Source organism: Choloepus didactylus, chromosome 23, assembly GCF_015220235.1.
Source record: "Choloepus didactylus isolate mChoDid1 chromosome 23, mChoDid1.pri, whole genome shotgun sequence".
NCBI lineage: Eukaryota > Metazoa > Chordata > Mammalia > Pilosa > Megalonychidae > Choloepus > Choloepus didactylus.
Window position 1 is genome coordinate 19,381,301 of NC_051329.1, and position 21,980 is coordinate 19,403,280.

The window sequence follows — 21,980 nt, forward strand, 5'->3', positions numbered from 1 at the left end:
AGTTGTGATTGTTGCCTGCATTTTACAGAAGAGGAAAGCAAGATTCAGAGTGGTGATGACACTTCCCCAAGATGGTAAGTGGCAGAGCAACTCCCAGGAGCAGGAATCTCTCTAGCAGCTCCGAGAACATGAAGGTGGGAAAGGGGACAAGAGTTGGAGGAGCAGCAAACAGGTCCTACCTGAGACTAGCTCATCACCAGGCCCTGCCCGGTCCCAGCAGTTCAGATGTCACCTGGCTTTTCTCCTATTCTGAGAACTGAGAATTCTGTGGCTCATTTACCAGGGTCATCCCAGGCCCACTCCACGGGATTGGGGATGGGTGAAGCACCCTGTAGAGCAGCAGTGTCTTTCCATGCCATTCTGGCTTCCGTGTTGTGCACAATGGTGCCTTCCTCCTCGAGTCACTAGTTCCTGCACCTCTCTCCTCCAAATGTCCAAAGTTGTACCCCCTGGGGAGTACACCCCGCCTGCATCTCTGGAGGTTCCAGGCCTGATAAAGGGCGCTGCCGGCGCCACCAGGGTCTCGACCTCCCCGGGGCCCTCCACCCAAGCCACCTCCCCTGCGCTCCCGGCTCCGCGCGAAGCACCCCCTCCGCCGCCAGGGGCCGCCCGGAAGCGGGGTTCCCCGAGCTCGGGGCGGGGCAAGAGGCGGAGCGCGGCTGTACCTGGGCCGCTGGAGAACCGGGGGTGGGCTTTCGGGGGGACAGCCGGCGGCTCCCCCCAGATACCGCACCGCCAGGCACCGGGGAGCTCCGGGGTCCGGGCGCAGAGGCTGCGCTGTCACATGGGTGGCGGCAACGGGGCCGCATTTAAGCGGCCGGGGGACGGCGCCCGCCTGCAGCGAGTCCTCGGGCTGGGCTCCCGCCGGGCGCCCAGCTCCCTGCCCGCAGGGGGCCCCGCGCCGCGCCGCCCCGCGCCGCCCCCCGCCGCCCCCGCCGGGCCATGCCAGCGCCGGCCCCGCCGCGATGAGCTCGCACATCGCCAAAAGCGAGTCCAAGACGTCGCTGCTGAAGGCGGCGGCGGCGAGCGGGGGCAGCCGGGCTCCCCGCCACGGCCCTATCCGGGAGTCGGGGCTGTCCGGCCGCCGGTTACCGGGCGCCTGCCCCGCCACCCCGCCGCCACCCGGGGACCCCAGTTCGCGGAGGCCCTTGTGCCGGCCCGCGCCGCGAGAGGAGGGCTCGCGGGGGCACCGGCGCGGGCTCCCCCAGGCGCACGGCAGGCCCCGGGAGGCGCTGCTGGCCGTGGCGCCCCGACCTTCGCCGCCGTCGCCGCTGCCGCCGGCCCGCGGGCGGGATGGGGAGGAACGGGGACTGTCCCCGGCGCTCGGCCTCCGGGGCTCCTTGCGAGCCCCGGGCCGCGGGGACTCTGCTCCCGCCGCCGCGTCCGAGGCGGACCCGTTCCTCCACCGACTGCGCCCCATGCTCAGCTCCGCCTTCGGCCAGGTAAGGGCCGTGCCTCCCGCCCGCGCTCCCGGGAGAGGCGCTCGGGACCCTGCCGCAGCCGTGCGCCCAGAGCCCTCCGCCCACAGCCCGCGGCCCCCCGGGTCACGCCTGGGCTCCCCCAGTCCTCCCCCGGCCCGGCGCCCTTGCCGCGTGCCTCCTCCCCCGTGCCTGATTCAGCACCCTGGGCGCTGTCCACGCTCCGGGCCTCTTCTGGGCGAGGCACCACCGCCTCGCTCACACCTGCCGGATCGGCCAGCCTTGGAGAAGGGAACAACCTCTACCATCCACCTGGAAATGTGCAGGGGTCAAGGAGGGGCGCTCCGGGCAGGCGGCGCCAAACCCACCCCTTTGGCGACGGGCCACCAAGCCAGGGAGCGACCCAAGGGTGCAGGGGATTTGGACTCGGGGTGGGGGTGGGGGTAGGTAAAAGAGAGGGGATCTCAGGGTTCACAGACTTGTTTGGGGCCATTGTGACTACGGTGGTCTCAAAGGCTAGGGAAAAGAGAGACGCAATGAATGAAAAAGTTAGGAGAGCTGGAAGGAGTCTCAGATATGTAAGAAAGAGAAGGGTTGTCTGTTAGAGGGGCTGTACAGAGCTATGGTTCAAACTGGAACTTTGGGGCGTTTTAAGGAGATGCTGTTACGATGCCATTAGAATGGCAGTTGGGCAGTTGTCAAGATGAAGGACATGGGATGACACCCAGAGGTCCCTAGCCTGAGTAGGTGTGCATTCTAGAGTCAGAAAGGTCACTGGGAGGTCACCAGTGACTCCTTCTGTTCCCCACCCCCCGGTCTTTCCCTCAAGGGTCCCAGGCAGCTGGGCACCTGCCCTTTATAAAGCAGCTCTGTGGTCATAATCCAGCTCTGCAGTTTGGGAGTGCACTGCTGGGGAGAGGGGCTCTGCAGAAAGGAAAAGGAACTGTGAACTCCTGAGCAAAGCCAGGATCTCCTCCAGTTCTGAGGTTGTGCTCAAGTCCAACTCACTGGCGCAGCATCGAGACAGTTCTGCAGCAGCCAAGACAGGGTGTAGATCTGGTCGGAGTGTTTGCGCCGTGAGGGTGGGGGGTGGGGAAAGGGGGAGAAGGGGTCCGAGCATCTCCGTGCTGGGATATAGCATCTAGCGTAAAGAAGCTGTTTCAGGCTCCTGGCTTAGCCAGGCTGGGTCACAATTCCAAGGAGGCTGAGTGTGTGTGTGTGTGTGTGTGTGTGTGTGGCTTCAGATCTGCACTTTCCTTTTCAAAATACTACTCTGCAGTGGCTGATGCCAGGGGAGGTCTGACTTGAAGGCAGCTACACATGGATTCGGGTTGAGCAGGCTGCTGGGGTGGTGTGATAGGGCAGCGGTGTGTGGCTTTGTTCCTGCGGGGAGCCCTCATTAGCTGAGTTAGCTGGAAACAGTTCTCCAGAGTTGGGATTTGTATGTAGAGCTGTGCGAGTTCGTGCGGCGATATGTGGAGGGAGAAGTCCACTGCAGCGACTTGTATGTTAGTGAGGAGCTGGCTGCAGAGTGTTTGGGCAGGAGTAGGGTGTGCAGCAGGGCTAGGGTGCAACTGGGATGCTGTTGTAGCCTCGGTGACACCCACTCATTCATCCATCCAGTATTTCTTGAGCCCATCCTTTGCACCAGGCATTTGCTGGGTAGTAGGGTGACAACAGTGAATAAGAAAGCCAGGGCCCTGGCTATTCTGGGGAGCTTCCAATCTAGCAGTTTGGAGGGGTAGGTCATTGGCCCCGACTCACACCCTTTCTGGTTATATAGTTTGCTGGCGATCTGAGCTGGTTCCTGGAAAAACTGCCCTTTCTTTCCAGTCTGGCGGAATTTGCCTGCACGGGCCCTTTCTGAGCCAAGTTTGGAACATTTCAGTTACAGGCTTTTGTTCCTCCTTCTACTTTCTCAATTGTTAAATGAAGGATATTCCCAGCCCAATGTTCTGAAATGTCACCAGGGTCATCTGAGTCAGGAGATGCTGGACAGCCCCATCAAATATTTACTACCTCCCTCTGGAAGCTCTGGCGTCTGGAGCTGCAGCACATTCCGTTTGGATTCCTGCTGATGCCTCTAAGGCATCTGCTTAAACGACAACTGCGACAGCAACAAAACCCGGACTGGGACTTTTGTGTCAGAGCCTCCAGTCTCCTGTGACAGAGAGGAATTAGTCTTTCCTTCCCTTCTGTCTGCATTGAGATTTCTGTCCCTAGAGACAGGGCCAGGACCGAGAGAACGGAAACAGAGCTCTGAATACAGAAACTTTCCAGCTAGAATCTGCTTAGGACAAAACATAGCCCTGGGGAAGTGTATTTTCCACTTCTCTCAAGTTCCAATTTTTTTGACCTTAACTGAATTGCGTCACCTTCTTAAGCCTCTGTTTCTTTATCTGCAAAACAGGAATAACCATAGTACTTCGATGGGTTTGGGGGAGAGCCAGTGGAATACGGAGTTAGGCATAAAGCTTGGCCCAGGGTGTGGCACATAGCGAGGGCTTTATTAATGTTAGTTATTATTATTGTGGTGGTTATCAGTTGACCACCAAGGGCTGTGTTGGACTTGTTTTCTTTCCCATTTGCAATAGCATCAGGAAGAACCAGCGTTCAGAGTGGCACTGAAAGTACCAAAATAAGCTCCTGTACAAGGAGGAACAGGAATTTTTTAGGATTCTTCCAGTGACCTCACAAAGCTTACTGCCAAGAGGGAGATGGTATGCTTTTGCTAAGGCATGGAAGGACTTGGGAGCTATAGAGCTGCAGGTTCCAATCCCAGCTCTGCCACTTGCTGGCTGTGTGACTTTGGGTCTGTTACTTTCCCTCTCTGGTCTTGGTTTCCTTATCCAGAAACGAGATGAACAAAAACTGTCTTGCAGAGTTATTATGAGGCTTACACAAGATTCAAGATGGCAACCACCCGGCTCAGAGTTGGTGCTGGAGAAAGGGCAACTTTCATTGATGTTTTTATTATTATTATTAACAAAGCAATAGCCTAAGTGAGGGTCTGTTCAGGGCCCTTTGAAAGCTGCCTGTGAGCCGAGTGGGGAGAGGCATTAAAGGAAGAAGCTGTCAGGGGCCCTTCCCTAGTTCCCTCCCCGTGGCCAGCTAAGGACATGCCACCCACCTGCCTGGAGAGAAGAAGATGGTGTCAGAAATTAACTCAGAATAGGCATGATCTGGGGGAACTCTTGGCTTCGGGTCTTAGAAAACTATTTTAAGAACAGGCTTTCTGTTCCTTACCCAAAGCTTGGGAAGAAACACCCCTTGTCAAGAAGGCAAAAGCTGATAAAATCTGGAGCTCTGTCTCATCCTCCCCCTTTTCCTAGCTATAGGAACACCTCTGGCTTGAGTGAGCTAGCACCAGTCCTAGACTGCTTTGCACATGGCAGGCTCTCAGTAATGAATGAATGAGTGGATGGAGGAATGAATGAATGATTGGTATCTCTAGCCTCTGAACTTCAGGTTTTGTTGGAGGAGACAGATCATGGTGATTTGGGTGCTATGGGATTGAATCGCACATGGCTAGTCTGTCCCTCTCTCTGAGACTGCTGGGATCCCCTGCAGCCTTTCTTCTGGGACCTGGGGAGGGGAAAGAAGGCCAACTTGTGGTCTCCATCAATCACAAGTGGCAGGAGTGGCTTGCAGTCATTCTGGCAAGTCCTCCAGGATATCTGTATTTGCCTCCAGCAGTTTTCCAGAAGCAACAAGGGTACCTGAGACCTCCGTCTAGAGCCCCCGAAATAATTGACAAAGTAGCTTCTCATTATGTTATCTTTCCAGCAAGCCGTGAAGACTGGCATTGCTGTCCCCATTTTAGAGATGAGGAAACAGGCTCCAAGAGCAGAAGTGACTTGTGCAGGGTCACACAGTCAATAAATGGCAGGACCGTGTTGAGAACTGTGGTCTGCCCATCTCCAGACACACCTGTCTGTGCCCACCGTGCTGGTTTGGTGGGAAGTCACTGTAAGTGTCTCCTGTTTGTCGGAAGCAGCTACTTAGCCCATCTCAAGCTATGACCCAGGTTTTCCCGAGTGTGTTAGCCCTGGGCTGTCGTCCAAGTTCAAACGCTGAACTGATCAGGGCCCGAGGCCAGCCTCCCTCCTAATCAGGAATAATCAGTAATAGGTTTATCCTTCTTATTCCTCTGATCCTGTTGTTCCATTCCAGAACTCCAAGTGTGGTTTCCAGAGGCCCATGGGGTTGCTGCCACCGTGGATAGGGAGGGGGAGGAGAGCCAGGCCATGTGCTTTGCTCCTTAGGGGAAGCCCCTGTCGCCCTTAAAGCCATCTGTCCCCTGCCAAGATGACCCATCCCCCATCCCACTCCCATCACTCAGGACCATTGCTGTCCCACCCATCCAGCCCTAAATAGCTTAGGTAAGCTCTGAAGCCCTGGGTCTAAAGGCACCTCAATCCCTTGCTGCCCTTAAGCCTCAAGCTAGTGTCAGCTCCCCAGCCCCGAATCCAAACAGGATGGAATTTCATCAAAGTGCATGACTTTTCCACAGGGACCTGGTTTTGCTGTCTCCTGTCTCCTGTTTCCAAGGACAGAGGCATATCCCAAGGTCGACAAGCGGGTGCTGTGCTCAGGGCTGGCCTGCAGGGGGCAGGAGTCCCCAGGTCTGACTGAGTGGTTGCCCTTCTGAGTGACTGGATGCCACATCCACACTGATACCGGGTGCAGCTGTCCCTTTAAGACTAATGCTGGGGGTGGGGGAAGGGGACACTTCCTGTGCTCCCAGCAACATGCCAAGCCCTCTGCACAGCTTATCTCTTTAATTCCTCACAAGAGCCCTAGGAGGGAGGTTCTATCAGAAACCACATTTCATAAATGAAGAAACTGAGGCTCAGAGAGCTTCACATGTCCTTGTGTTAGAACATAGTTGCTACATAGTTACTAAATAGCAGAGGGAAGATTTGCACTCTAGCCTGTCTGATTCCACATTCCAGACTCTACCTCTATCTCAGTGAGTGGTTCTCAACATCGGCTGCAGGTTAGAATCACCCAGGGCGTTAGCCATCGCTAGGGACTGAAGCCCACCTAGACCTGTTAAATCAGAATCTCAGGGATCCTCATCTTGCAGCCAGCTCTGAGTACCTCCGCTTTACATGCATGAGCCCTTTCAGTTAATAGGATTGAATTGGATTCATACCTGGAGCCTAATCCAAGCTCCCCTCTGGCATCCCTGGAAAGCACTGTCTTTTCAGAAGAGTCTGCAGGTGGTCAAGTTTCTAGATTTTGTCTACAGGCTTTCCTGGTCTCCTCCCCCAGACTAAGTCAGATTCTCCTGTTTTGCGTTCTCAGAGTTCCCATGTTTCCCCGTGTATAGCATTTATCTGAAATATAATTACCGTTGTTCATCGCTATTTAATATCTCTTGCCTGCCTGCTAGAATATAAGCTCCCTGAAAGCAGGACCGGGTTTATGTTGGTCCCCACAGCATTCCCAGAGCCAAGCATAGTGCCTGGCACATAAATATGGGACAAATGATAACTTTCCCCTTCCATTTTAATGATTACTTAACTATGCGCCTCCACTTTCCCACATAAGCTTTGCACCCAAGATAGAGGAATCCCAGGTCTCCAGAGGAGGAAGCCGAGGGCTCAGCGCCGGGCTTTCAGATCCTTCCTACTCACCTGAGTGCATTGCCCTTCTGCAGATCCCGACCCCCGGCTCTGGCCCCGCGGCGACGCCCCCTTGCTGTCGTTTCTGGGGATGGAGGCGCCTCTGAAGAGGGCATGTGTGTTGGCTGAGCGCTCTTCTCCATCCAGTTCCCTGGCCTCTTCCGCCCTGCCCTGCCCTGTAGACTTCAAACACCCTCCCCCGGACTCCTCCTTCTGTCCTGAGGGGGTGGCCCTTCCTTCTCTACACCCCCTCTGCCCCGGGGTTTGGACGAAACCAGGCTGCTGAGTAACTGCCTTGATTAATCCGCAGCAGCAGCAGCGGCGCCACCGTCAAGAGCCACGGTGGCACCCTGACGGCAGCGCCCCCACCCGGTGGGACTTCTGACCGGCCACCCAAAGCTGGGCCAAAAAGGTCCTGGGAAAGTAGCCTCTCTGGGCTGGCACCGTCCAGCTAGTGGGCTGGGAGCTGGTTGGGTTGGGAGCTGGTTGCATCGGGACCGGGAGGAGGTTCTGCTTCCCTGTGTATCTCTGGCGCCCCCTGCTGGGGAAATCTGGGCACAGGGAACCCGGGACCCTTCCTCCGTTGGGTTCTCCGGCTGGGGCGGTGGACCCCAAATGTGACATCTGAGGCTCCAGATGAATTCACATCAAAGCCGGAACCTGGAGGGAGGAGGAAGAGCCAGTCACCTGGAAAGTTCCAGCGGTGGGACCTTGAAGGCTACTTTGTAAAGGGTGGCCTCTCCGCTCTGCACCCCAAGGAAGACAGCGGAAGATCCTCTCTCAAGATCAGGCAAAGGATTTCCAAAAGGTTCCTGGATCTTGCTCACGCCCTCTGTGCCAGCACTGCCTCCATCATATCCTGTGCAGGGCCGTCTCTTGGTTTCCTTTGAATGGGAGAGAACTCAGGCAGCGATGGGAGCAGAAGGAGCTGATCTCGGCTGTTGGCTCAGCTCTGCTTCCAGCCTCCAGCCTGGGAGCTTCCGCCCATTTCAATGACAAGGCAAGTGTGAAAAATGGAGCATGATGGAGACATCACAAGATCTCTCAGGTCCTCAACTGGAGCTGCCTGTTCTCAGTCCAGCTGGAATTGCCAGGAGGCAGTTAGGATGCGTGTTTGTCCAGCTCACTGCTCATCAGAGAGCAGACGTCACGCTGGGTGTTTGTGTGTGTGCGTGTGTATGTGTGAATGCACACGCAAGGCTGGGAGCTGCGAGGCATCCTGGCTCTGGGGGCCCAAACTAGCCAGCTTCCCCTTCTCTGTCTACTGGCCTAATTCCCAGCTGCAGCTGCCATTCCAGGCCCCTCTCCTGGAGGCAATCTCCCTACAGATTTGGCTTGGGGGGAGGAGGGACCAGGGAAGGGGCTGAAAATCAGAGAGGGCTCAGCTCTAATCTGATGTAGGTGACCCTGCAGCCATCTCCAACTCTGCTGCCCTCTGTCATTTGCTCTCCAGGCATTTTTCCCTGAGCCTGCACTCTCCCCTCCTGCCTTCACCTCCTTAAGAAAGTGCCTGGAAAATTAAAGTTAAATCCCCACACACAATCCACCCAATAAATAAATAAATAAATAATCAGAGAGCAGGAGCAGGCAAACGAGTAAGAGAGCACGCACGCCAGGGAGAGGGCTCAGATCGGTCCTGGAGACTATCACAGAGGCGGAGGGAGCCTGGGGTTGGCAGTGACCGGGACTGAGGTCTCCTAGCTCCTGAAGAGCTTTCTTCATGGACCCAGAGATCGGGCAGGGGCTGCCTCAGCTTAGTATGGGCAACTGTGTCAAGTCTCCACTGAGAAATCTCTCACGGAAGGTATGTTTCTGGCATTCCCAAACCCGGGGCGGGGGCTTGGGGGATCTTGCCCTCTGTCCCAGAGGTTGGGCATGAAAAGGATGGGCATCTGAAGTTTGCTATCCTTCCCAGGGGTTCTGTCCAGAGCTGCTTCTCTGCTCCTACCTCCAGATACCTTCCCGTGACAGCTTTCCATGTCCCAGGTGCTGGGCTGAAGTTAACGGCTGCATGGGGGCTAGGTTTGGGAATCTATACAAGATAGAGGAAAGACACCAAGTAGTTTTGGGGCTCCTGCACCATAAAATGAAAAGCATGGGTCCTTAGGATGTTGGGGGAGCATCCTTGGAGCTGCCAGTATCAGAAGAGGGTTGAGTTGCGTTTTGTGCAGCAGGACCGGGGGCTCATTCATCTCCTTTGAGGGTCTCTAAGCCTCCAGAATTGTGGGTTTTGAAGTATATCCCATTGCCACTGAAAGGAACCAAGTAGGGTATCCCCTAACACTTCCTATCATTCTTGAGTCAGGTCAGAGAATCTCACTGAGGACAGACTGGTTCAGAACCCCATATTTTTTCTGTTAAGAAATAGAACTCCCAGGAACTATGTTGCACAGAGGTGAATGTAAGTCACTTTCTCTAGTGGATTTATTGCTTATACACAGAGATAATGTCCTCTTTCAGAAATTTCTTTGGAAAGCCAAAGCATCTTCGTGCAAGTCTGGGCTTGCCTTTCTAAGGTTTTGCTTCGAGTGGGCTCTGCCTGTATTTCTGGCTCTCTGTAGTCAGGCCATAGAAGACTCATAGACAGCATTTAGAGGAAGGAACGATAGGGGTGTTTTCCTCCAATTCTTTCACTTTCCAGGCAAGAATTTGATTGCTGGCCAGAGAGTTAAGTGACTTGCCCAGCTCCATCCAACTCCTCGATCACTTTGACAGATTCTCAATTTAGGATATTTCGGGCTCCTCTGCTTGTCGTCTTCCCCGTTTAGCTAAGCTGCTCGCAGCAAATGCCTCTTAATCCTCACTCTTCCTTGCATCCTTCTGATTGTTTCTTCCGTGCCCCTCTCCCCTGCATGATCTGTCATCTTCTTAGGGGAATCTTCTGCAACAGAGATGGCCCCCACGCTGTTGCAGAGGAGCAGAAACTGAACTGAATGCATCTGAAGGACCACAGGACAGAAAGCCCTGGCTGTGGGTTCTGTCCAGCACTTGAAGAGGGAAACTTAAGAACAAGAATCTCCTTCAGTCCATCCCACCCACCTCCCTTACACAGCAGAGGGCTTCAGAGTCAGACTGCTTTGCTCTCCTTTTTTCAGCCATGTGACCTTGGGCAGGTTATTTAGCCTCTCTGTGCCTCAGTTCTCTTGTCCATCAAGTGGGGACACTAATATCCACCTACTAAAATGCTCATGGGAACTAAAGTGCTATGCACAGTGGGTAGCATACAGTCCTCAATAAATGTTAGCTGGTGTATGGTCAGCCGACTTGTAATTTTTCCACACTGGATTTTGAGAAGGGGGTGGAGGAGAAAAGGAAAATAGGAGAGGTTTTGAGTCCATGGAGTAAGGTAAAAGATCATAAAACGTGCTGTGTTCAATTTCTTATTTTTATAATAATGATAATAATTGCTTTTCACCGAGTAGCTATAATATATCTAACATTCTTTATCGTGTTTGGTCCTTCCCCAAAAGTAGTTCTCTTGGCTATTTTATAGAGAAAGGAGCTGGACCCAGAGATAAGAGCCAACTGGGAGCAGAGCTAGGATTTAAACCCTGGTCTGTGTGAATCCAGAGCTGGATTTTTTTTCCCCTCTTAATATAAAGCTGCCTTTCTCTTTCTCCTGCTTTCAGAAATGTTATTCATAGATTCCTGAACTGACCTTGAAGGTCATCTAGTGGAAATTCCCACACAATGCAGGAATTCCCTCTCCTATCTCAGACAAGTGCTCACTTGTTCAACTTCTGGAATGCTTTCAGCCAGCTTGTGTCATTAGAATGTGGTCAGCTCATGAGACATTCTGACCCCCGCTGTGGCCATGCCACACTCGGGATGTCTCCTTGGTGCCAGGAGACCTTATCGGCCTGTGGGTAGCTGGGGCACTGGTGCTGGTGGGGCTGCTCCAGGCTCTGGGCAGGTCTGGGCCAGGCTGTCAGGTGCCATCACTAGCCAGAGAAGAACAGCCACCTCCAGGGATAACTGGGTGCCAGGCTGTATTATGATCAAGAGATACAGTGGAAATTTCCCAGTCACCACCAGCTCGTTCTTCGTGGGAGCAAAGTCTTCTCCATCATTTCTTTCCCAATTGGCAAAATATTCCCCCACTTCCTCTGGAGCCAGAAGAAAATGCCTTCTGGCACCCAGCGTCTCTTAAGTTGCATCATCATCACCATCATCACCATCATCGTTGTCTGTCATCACCATAGCAACGCGATTTATTTGGCTCTTACCAAGATTCCAGACGCTGTGCAGAGCACTTCACATGCAATCGCTCATTCACTTCTTACAGAATCCTGTGAGTAGACATGAGTGTCCCCATTGGACAGAGAAGGAGCCTGGAGCACAGAGAGCTGATATGACTTGTTCAAGGGCACATGGCAAGCAAGCTAGAATTTGCCCCCAGGACCGTCTTGAGTCTAAAGCCATTATCCTAAACTGCCTGTTGGAGTGCTGGGCCATGGGCTGCTGCCCCCTGCCTGGGATGTGCTCATTCTGAACCAAGTGCATGAGATTCAATCCGAAACAAACATCATCTGAGATTGTTTCCTGGATTAATTAAGCCACTATCTACTGCAAGGCTTCCTTTGATCCAGCCTCCCCGTCAGGAAGATCTCTCTTGTTATGCTCTAGCTCTAGCCTCTATCCCAGAAGCCTATGTGAGTGTGGTGGAGCCTCTGACTCTTAAAACTTTTGGGCATCAAATCAGAATGGACCCTTGGTCCACCTGACATCCCCCAAGTTCTGGGATGACCCCAAACTGACTCCTATTGCATTCACCAACCTTGAGGCATGAACTGAGGTCCTTCACTTTGGTCTGAGTGGCTTCCTCTTTGAGGAACCCAACACTGCTTCTCCTTTTCCAGGCCTGGAGGAAGCTTAGGGATTTGGAAGAGAATCATTGGGGCTGTTTACAGGGCCCACCCTTTGGGGGGAAGCATTAGAGGACAAGGCGGAGGTAGGGAGGTGTTCAGCTTTCCAGCCTGGGAGGGCAGCTAGCTACCCCTTGGTCTTAGAACTTTCTCCAAGGAGTGGCCTTTTTGAGCTGGAGGAGCTTGGCTGGCAGTGGAGTCAGCATGATGGAAGGGTAGGGTGTGCAGCTCTGGGGTTCTCGAGGAAAGACAGCCCTCAGCGTTTCAGCTGCTGTATCTCTCTCCTTGGGAAGGTTCTGCTCCAGATCCCCACACCGAGGGGAGGCATCCAAGCTCAGGACCGAAGGTTCTGGGAGGGCACTGGGCAGCCGGGGGGGCCTGGGGAAGAATAGAATGTTGTGTCTGGTTGCTGCTGTCCTAGGGGGAAGGTCTGTGGGCAGTGCTGACTTTTTATAGCTGCGTGGGAACCGTCCAGGAGCACGCTGAGCTGGCCAGGCCTGGGAGCACAGCTATATTCGGTAAGCAGAGAAGGCCCCTGCCTCAGCCTCTAGAGGGCCAGGATGCAGGGCCAGGCAGGGAGCCAGGAAGGCAGGAGGGAGAAGGAGAGCTGCTTCTAGAAGATGGATGAGACCCTCTAGTCTTGAGGTCGCAAGCTGCATGGACTCTGACGGTGGAGGTGTTTCATTTGCTCCAGCCAGTGCTCTAAATCACAAGGTCTGGCAACACTAAGGTTAAGCAGCCCTGCCCCTTCAGAGAAGACACACACCGCCCATTTGCCCAGATCCCACCCCTTACACACTGCCTGCTTCATTTACATCAGCTATGGCATCTGTGCTTGCAAACCTCCTTTCCAGCAGACAATCTGAGCCCGTTTTCTGTGCTGCCGGCTCCCCTGATTCCCTCCCAACGGCCTTCAGTGGGGCTGCAGCTGGGGTAGGATCAAAATCAGTTTGGGAGCTTGGAAAAGTGGCTGGTCCACGGGGATTGAGCGGGGATATTGGGAGCATCTTGGAGAAGGATTTTATTCCATTCGTCTCTGAGCAGAAATTTCCCGTTGATTAAGAACGGAAGCCTCCCTGTGCCTCTGCTCTCTGAGCTTCTGCATGCACATGAGCGTGTGATCCTGTGTATATGTATATGTGCATGTGTGTGCGTGTGCTACACGGTGGGTATCACACCCAGCTCCCCCTGGAACAGCCACATCAGTCAAGGATCAGAAACTCCGTCTGTTGGACCAATCTGATACCTGCCCCCTGCACCCTGACGTGAGCCAAACCCTGCCACTTGACTCTGAAGAGTCTTCTCTCGAGAGCCTCTTTCCAGGGACCAGGAGCCAGGCTAGGGCCAGCCAGACAGGGAGGTGACAACGCCCTCCCTCTCTTTTGTGTTTGCTTGGTGCTGGCTGAAGATGATGCGCCAGGAGGAGAAGAGCAGCTACACGGTGGTGCAGACAAGCGAGGAGGGGCTGGCGGCCAGCAGTGAGCTCCCAGCGCCATTCCTGATGCTGACCCAGAACTGCACTGTCATGCACAGCATGCTGGGCCCTGCCTGCATTTTCCTGCGCAAGGGCTTCGCTGAGAACAGGCAGCCTGTACGTAAGTGGCCCGGCCCAGCGGAGCCACACTTGGCTCAGTTCCGCAGGGCAAGAAACAGTGCTGGGAAGATGAGGGCTTGCATACCCAGCAGCTTTGTCCCCCACTGAATACACACCTCAAACCCCCAATTTGTGAATGTGGTCCCCAAAGTTTCCCCGTCGTGGCTGTCAAGTGCTGGTGAGTCCACACCCACCAGCAAGGAATAATTCTAATAGCTAACACGTCTTTTCTTGAGCACTTACTATGTGCCAGGCCTTGTGCTATTATGTGCTTTGATGGATGGCCTCGTGTAAAGCCTGAAAGCGACTGCAAGGGCTGGGTCCTATCATCACCCCCATTTTACAGGTGAGGAGTCTGAGTTGGAGACTCAGACTCCTTAAAGTAACAGCGGGGTGGTAGAACTAGGGTTCAAACTCAGGTAGTCTGGCTCAAGGGTCTCCTGTGTTCTTAGCTACAGTATTCTACACACAATGCTGTCCAGTAGAACTTTCCGCATTGATGGAAATGTTCTATCATCTGTGCTGTCCACCGTGATAGCCACATATGGAACCAAATTGTTCATTTCATGTAATTCTAATTCAAACTTAAATAGCCATGTATGGCCCATGGCTACCTGTTGGTTGGCGTCCTACAGATATTTGAATACAGTTCCCAGGAGTTGGGTAATAACGATGACGTTACATGTACAAACATTTGTGGGTTCCTTTTATTTATTGAACGCCACCTGATAAACACTTGATACTTCTTGTCTCTTGGAATCGTATTAGCCCATTTTACAGAGGAAGAGACTGTGGTTCAGAGTCCCACAGTCCCACAGCCAGGAAGTAGCAAATCTAGGGTTTGGCCCCAGCACTTCTCCCCAACCACGTTAAGTTGGGAGAAAGGAATGTGTGTGTACTCCAGTCCCCCGCATCCCCGATGGTGGTGCCCATGGTTCCCCTGCCACATCGGGGGGCATCCCCAGCTCGACTTCAGAGCACAGCACACACACTCCCGCAGCTGCATACAGGGCAGCGTGTAACCCAAGGGTCTGGGACCAGGGCTTGGCCAGGCCAGCTCCTGCTGCAGATGCATGGTCAAAGAGTACTTGGCTTTACTGCTCCTCTGGGCTCTGGGTCTGCAAGAAGGATGGAAAGTAGCTGCAGTGATGGCCAGCAGCACCCCATTCCTCTCCAGCACTGCAGAAGTGGGTCCTGGAGAAGTGGGAGGCTGGATGAGTTTGTCCCATGCACACAGTCTGCACATACGTGTTCACCACATGTGCTCGCACGCTCACTCGCTTTCACTTGCTGGTGGTAGAAAGCATTGCCCCAGACCTCCTTTTTGGTCACCCAAGATCTGGGTCTGATTAGGGATGAGAGTGATGTGCGCTGGCACCAGGCACTGTGACCAGCATAAAAACCCCGGGAGAGTCCAAAGAGCCATCTCACAGGGAAGTTCATAACTTCTGGTGAATCCTTCCCTCAGCCTCAAAGGTCACCTCAAAGACCTGGTTCCTTGCAACCTGCCCGTTCCGAGCTCACATATATTCCTGACACAGAGCCCACATACCTGGTTGTCCCACGAGATGTTGCTCAACGGCTCTTTCCCTTTCCAGAAGATCTCGATATCTTCCAGATTCCGGTTTACCTTGCTATGGGGCCAGTTTGAGGTGGGTGGGCAGCAGTTGTGTCCACCCCACCCCTGGCCCTGTTGGCTAGAACAGCCCGTGTGCACAGTTGAGATGCCGCAAGCTCACTGTGGCGTGCCCACGTCTTCTGTGTTCATGACAGGTGTGCCACACCTGGTGTGCACCTGCTTGAGGCGGCCATGAACTCTGTCCTTCCTGCTCAGAGGCAGAGAGCTGTCATATATGTGAGAATGTGGAGCAGTTTGGGTGCCAACTAAGAAGCAGGTCCAGCCAGGCACTGTGTCCCTTTAATGCCAGTCCGTCTCCACCCTGGGCAGGCCTGGCAACTGGCACCTCATCAGCCTGAGCCCGCCCCATGCTCCTCTGGGCCTGCTCTTTGGAGACTTCTCTGCCATCTGTTGTGCTACTTAGACCCAGAGTTTCCTTGACTCCCCAAGGAGACTTGGGCACTGCTTGAGGCTGGAGACGTGTGGTTTGGACCCTGGCAGCAGCCTGCGGCACTGGCGGCCTCCAGGGTCTGTGCTGTGTTCCCGTGGCGGGGCCCGGCAGGGGGATGGCGGACAAATATGAGAAGGTGGGGCAGTGCCCAGGAAGCAGGGCAAAGCCCCAATTCAGCCTCCACACCCTCTTCCTTCTCCTCCTCTTCTTCCTCTCTCTCAGGCTGCCTGTCGAGTCCCTGCTTTCTCCCTCCCTTCCAGCCCCCTTTTCCTCCATTGCCCAGGCAGACCTCTTCTCCCCTGCGGGTCCTGATTTCATTGAGTAGTGCTCTCTTCTCTCTGTTGTGACCTCCTGCTGATGCTGTTTTATTTACAGGTCCTTACTCCCGATCAACTCTGTTCCTGGACACATTCTTGTGTCTGGAATAAGGGGCTGGGGGCACAGAGGTGCTGTGCCCGGCTGGGTGGGGCTGTTGGGTCCTCGGGCATCTGCTGTCCAGGGCTCAGGAGCCCCCAGGTCAATGGCCGATGGGAGGCAGCACTATTTTCCCTCAAGGACATGCATGTCTCTCCTGCATCCCCGTCCTCTCCCATCCAGTGCCTGCTGCTACCCGCATGGTCCCCAGGTTGGCTTCCCAGCTGCTAACAGGACACGTTCTTTTGTTTCAGGACAGATCACTGCGGCCAGAGGAGATTGAAGGTAAAACTTGGCCTCTTGGAGGGAAGACTTCTCAGTCCTCCAGGAGGGAACGGGAAGGGAGGTTGGTGGGCATAGAAGTAGAGACACCTTGGCCTCTGGGAACAGAGCAGGGCCTCCTGCTGGGATGAAGAGGAGGCAAGAGAAATGCCCTGGGTCCTGGGCAGCAACGGCCTCTGGTTCTCCAAGCTGGTGGGCCTTTGGGCTGCTTTGGTCCCCGGAGGTTTGCAGCATCCCACGCCCAACCACGTGTGCCCTTGCTTTCCTCCCCAGAGCTCCGAGAGGCCTTCAGAGAATTTGATAAGGACAAGGATGGCTACATCAACTGCCGGGACCTGGGCAATTGCATGCGCACCATGGGCTACATGCCCACTGAGATGGAGCTCATCGAGCTGTCCCAACAGATCAACATGAACCGTGAGTCCCCGTCACCGGCCCCTCTTGCCCTCCTCACCCTTGTCGTCCTCTGCAGGTGATGGGCCTGTGTTCCAATTCTGGGTCTGCCACTTTCCAGTTCTGGGATCTGGGGCAAGCCGCTTAACCTCCCTGAGCCTCAGTTTCCTCACCTGTAAAATAGGGGCTGTGATAGGAGGAGAGGGGCACAGGATGTAAATTAGATACCGTATGCAAAACAGCCCACTCCCCGGCACACGGAGTTGAGCAGATGAATGCTATTATTACTATTATGTTTTCCTCTGTCTTAGTTTGGGTTTTCCATTAAACAAGCCCAAGACAAGGCCTTGAGTGCAAGTAGTTTATTTGGTAGGCGAAGGAAAGCATTGGTAGGGAGTAGGGAAGTGAGACAGGGAAGGGAAAGGGCCAACAGGGTGCACAATCAAACCAGCTGCCACTGTGGGTGCATGAAGCTTAATCCTGTGGGGCTCTCAGGGAGTTAGGGTAGAATGCCCACCTCAAGATCACTTCCATTCTCCCACTGCTCTGGCTGATATTTATACCCCAACTGCTGTCAGTCACTGGTTGGAGGCTGTCGTGAGCTAGAAGGTAGATGGTGTCAGTTCTCCAGCACTTCCACCTACCCAGAAACCCAGTTGGAAGTTGAGCTTCCATTTGCACAACATTGATAAGGCTCAAGGAATTGGGCCCATCACCCGTAACTTCTGTTGGTCTCTCTGCCTTTCCATGTGTGTATCTCTGTCTATCTCTGACTCTCTGCCTGTCTCTGGGGTCCAGTGTCTCTTTCTCCCATCCACATCTGCCTGTGTCCACTTCCTGCCCTGTTCCTTTGGTCAACCCCTGGCCAGTCCTCTGAGCCATCCTTTGGAAACCACCTGTCTCTGGTCCCCTCTCTGTCCTCACTTGACCTTTGATTATGCCCTGGACCCAGCCCTGAGCAGGTCAGGGAGGGGTTGGCTGTTCTGTGGGTTGCTGCCTCTTTAGAGATGGAGAATGGTGGATGGGTGATCTAGCCCTTACCTCTGTTCCCAGTGGGTGGCCACGTGGATTTTGATGACTTCGTGGAGCTAATGGGGCCTAAACTCCTGGCAGAGACGGCAGATATGATCGGGGTAAAGGAACTGCGGGATGCTTTCCGAGAGGTGAGTGATGGGCACTGTCCAGGCAGGGGGTGAGTAGGCTGTTAGAATCCCCACCCCAGGATGGCTACTCAAAAAGAAGCCTGAGCCCGAGGTCCCAGACCAGGGGAGGGAGCTTGGGTAGAGAATGGTCTCGGAGGAAGGGGGGACAATGCCAAGACTCTGGAGAAGCTCAATCCTGGGATCTGCTGCATCCAGTCCCCATGTTGTAGACCCCTCTCCTTCCTTCTGCCCGCTCTAGTTCGACACCAACGGTGATGGAGAGATAAGCACCAGTGAGTTGCGAGAGGCCATGAGGAAGCTCCTGGGTCATCAGGTGGGACACCGAGACATAGAAGAAATTATCCGAGATGTGGACCTCAATGGGGATGGAAGAGTGGACTTTGAAGGTAGGTGGGGCTCAAAAACGGGAGCAAATTCAGGTCACCAGTTGCCATCCATGGAACCCTTCAACCATGTATCATCATGCAACCGTCAATCCACCCCTAAACTTCCATCCCCTTACCCTTCTATCCTCCCACCCTTCCATCCACCTCCCATCCCTATACCCATCCATCTATCCATCCATCTGCCTAACCATCCATCGGTACATCCATCTACCCTTCTTTCCATATCCATGTCTCCATCTGTCTATCCGTCCATCTCTTGATCTGTCCAGATGTCTATCCAGCCATTCAGCCATCTCTAAAAATCATCCACACATCCATTCATCCAGGCATTTATCTATCCATCCATACATTTATTCATTCTTCTGTACATTCACCCAGGCATTCCTCTCTCCACCCATGCATGCATCTATTCTTCTGTACTTCCATTCATATGTTCATATATCCCTATCCATCCACCTGTACTTTTACCATACTTCCATCTATCTGTATGGTCATTTCCCCATCTGTATCCATCTACTCATCCATTTATCCATCCCTATACCCATCTGCCCACCCACCCTTCTCTATCCATCCATCTGTCCACCTACTCATGTACTCATCATCCGTGGTAGGTATTTCTGAACACCATGTTCCTTAACCTGACACTCAGACCCCCTAGGATCTGACTACAGCTCCCTCCCCAGCTGCAGTTCCTACCATCCTTTCACTCACTTGCTGCCTTCAACACATTCCAGAATACTCGAGGTCCTAGAACCTGCTTTGCTCTCTTTTGCCTCTAGGCATCAAATTGCCATTCTTTTTGCTAGGATGCCTTTTATACTGTTCTTCACTTCTAAGAATTTTAATTCTATTCATCTGTCAAGATCCAGAAATGAGGCTGTTTTCCCAGAACTTCTTCCCTGTCTCTCCAGACTGAACTTCCTCTTTTCTGGGCTTTCAAGACACCTCAGGCTCACCCCTGGTCTTCACACTGTCCCCTAATTGCTGGTTGTAGTTCTCTCCCCACTTGGTTCTGAGCTTTTTGAGAAGAGGAACCACATTTTCTTTATCTCTGCATTTCCTACATAACAGGCAAATAGCAAATATTCAATACCTGGCACTTAGAAAATACTCAGTATACTTTTTTTTTTCCTTAAAGTTTAATGTGAAAGTACATGCTTGCAGGTGGGGCGTGTGGGCATTCTTTAAAGGAGGAGAAGCTTCAGTATATGTTTTTAAAGGGATCAGTAGTAATCATCAACATTTATTGGATGCTTACTATATACCAGTCACTGTACTAAGCAGCTTTACATTCACTGTGTCTTTTAATTCTCACAATCACTCTATAGATTGCACTGTCATGTTCACTATATGAAGCTCGGGGAATTAGTAAAGTTTGCTCGAGATTGTCTAGCTAGTAAGAGACTGAGCTGGGACATAAACTCAGGCCTGGAATATCAACCACCACACAGTCCTGTGCCTAATGCCACTTGAGGCACTATGGGATACAGGGGGAGGACAAAAGTAAAACATCAACTTTGCACTCTAGGAGCTTGCATTCTGAACAGAAAGACAAGATAGAAAGACATGAACATATCAGGTCATGAGTATGTCCAGAACATAAAGGATGGAAGGCCTTTCCTTGGGAGTCGTTGGACTTTATGGGAGAGGAGTGCATGGATGGGTAGAGAGGACGCTTTGCAACCACCAGATATTCTGGAATTCTCAGGCTGCCCTGTGTTCAGGTACTTGCCCACCAAGGATGCCAATCTTCCCTGAAAGCCCAGCACCCCCCCCCCCCATTTATTCTGCCAATATGCATTGTATGCCTACTCTACACTGAAATGAGATCTCTGCCTTGAGGATAATCCAGCAGGCTGTGGAGCAGAGAGGAGGCACCCATGCTAAGCTAGAGGGAGGGAGCAGGGAAGGCTTCCTGGAGGAGGTGATACATAAGTGGAGCCTGAGTAGGCACCATCAGTTCAAAGAGAAGGGGGGGGGAAGCCACCTATGGGAAAACTGAACTGTGAGAGAGACACTGAGAGCCTGTTGGACTTGGGGTGCCGAAAAGGAGGTCTCAGTAGCTGGAAAATGGAGATTGGGGGTGAGCAATGAGAGATGAGGCTGGAGATGTCACCTGGGACCACATCGGGAGTGGGGGGGCTGAGGCATTAGACCTTATCCAGCGGGGAGCCTTTCGAGGTTTAAATAGGGGTCAGATCTGCAGATTAGAAAGCTCATGCTGGCTGCTGGGTGGTAGACAGATGCAAGGGGCAGAATGGGTGTGGGAAGGGAGCACGGATGAGCCCAGCATTAGCCATGGTGGCACTGGAGAGGGGTCGCCGACCTGAGGGAGGTTTGCAGGCAGGGTCCCAGCCGGAGCGGAGCCCTGATTTGCCACTTCCCCCTCACCTGCCCCTGTGCCCTCCCAGAGTTTGTCCGGATGATGTCCCGCTGAGGCAGCAAGGGCCCCTTCAGGATGCCAAGCTCCCGCAGGCGGGGAGAAGAGGAACCAGAGCACACCTCACCCCGCCGTAGCCACCAAGAGCCCAGGATGTACTGGCGGATGGGGCCTGCCTGCCCCCCACCCCGGACCCCCACCCCTCCGCACTGTGAAAGACTCACAACTCCTGCAACTGGAAAGGGGGGTGCCCGCCGAGGAGGAGGCCGCGGTGCCAAGCCCCAGCAGAGGTTGTGCCAGGCGCCAAGTGCCACGTGTCCCAGCCGCTGCTGGCTGGGTGGGCCAGGGAGCCCTCCAGCAGCCCCCACACAGCATGTCCGCTCCGGGAGGCCCAGCCTCTCGCCGCCCTTAGCTCTGTGCCCGACCCAGCTCGCCTCAGCCCTGTTATCTCAGAAACAATAAAAACATTTCCAAGAGGACAGCAGCAGTGGTGGGCTTGGCTTCTTGGGGGCCTGGTTAGATGACACAGCTGGTCTCCCTGAGCCCTAGCCCCACGCTCAGGGCTGGCTAAGCCCACACTCAACAGGCCTTCGTTAGGTATGGCGTCCCCAGTGACCTCCACACTCATCTCAAAAGGCCAGAAAAGGAGACTGGGAAATGTAGTTGTTTAGCTGGAGACCCAGCTGCTCCAAATAAAACCAGGTTCTCTGAGACGAGGAGAACGGATATGGAGTGAGTAAGCCTCTGGCAGGGTCTACTACACTTCCCGTCTTCCTGGAGCTTACGTACTGATCGGGAAACATGTTAAATAATCATGTCATTCTATAGTTAGATTTTCCATGATCCTGCATTTACGGAAAAGCAGAGGGATCTTGGAAGGGTAGAATAAGGAGGAAGGCCTGACTCACTCTGGGGAGGTCGGGGAGGGCTTCTCTGAGAAGTAATAACAAGGTCTTGCCCTGGAGGAGAAGCCAGGGTGTGTGAGGGGACAGATGTGGAAATAGCTGCCATCCTCTGCTGAGTGGGAGACAGGATAGCATAGGGGTTAGGTCCTGGGTTTACTTGCTGTGTGACTTTGGGCCAGCCGTGTTCCCTCCCTGAACCCCACTTTCCTTGTGTGTGATATGAGGATAATAAAGGATGTGGTCAGCATACAGTAAGTGCACACAGGGCATTGCATTGCACACCTCCAGGGGGCGCTATTCACATAGACTGCAGTGGAATTGTGCAACATGGCACTATTGAATAGGCTCCATTATAATAATTATAATTAACTTCTGTGTGAAGGGTTGGAGAACCCAAAGGAAGGATATGTGCGTAGAAGTTACCCAGCATCTTGTCAGGCCTGGGGCTGCTTGGACAGGTGTGTGGGGTGGGCTAGTGTAC

The 21,980-nt window shown here is 53.7% G+C and overlaps 1 protein-coding gene across 1 annotated transcript; it reads left to right on the forward strand.

Moving 5' to 3' along the window:
• The first annotated feature begins 677 nt into the window (after window positions 1–677).
• On the forward strand, window positions 678–21,078 carry CABP1 (calcium binding protein 1). Its single transcript, XM_037816658.1, is given in 7 exon segments — window positions 678–901; window positions 903–1,442; window positions 16,245–16,275; window positions 16,546–16,689; window positions 17,719–17,828; window positions 18,067–18,214; window positions 20,626–21,078. Coding segments are annotated over 7 exon segments (1,116 nt in total). The 5' UTR covers window positions 678–784; the 3' UTR covers window positions 20,652–21,078.
• Window positions 21,079–21,980: the final 902 nt, after the last annotated feature.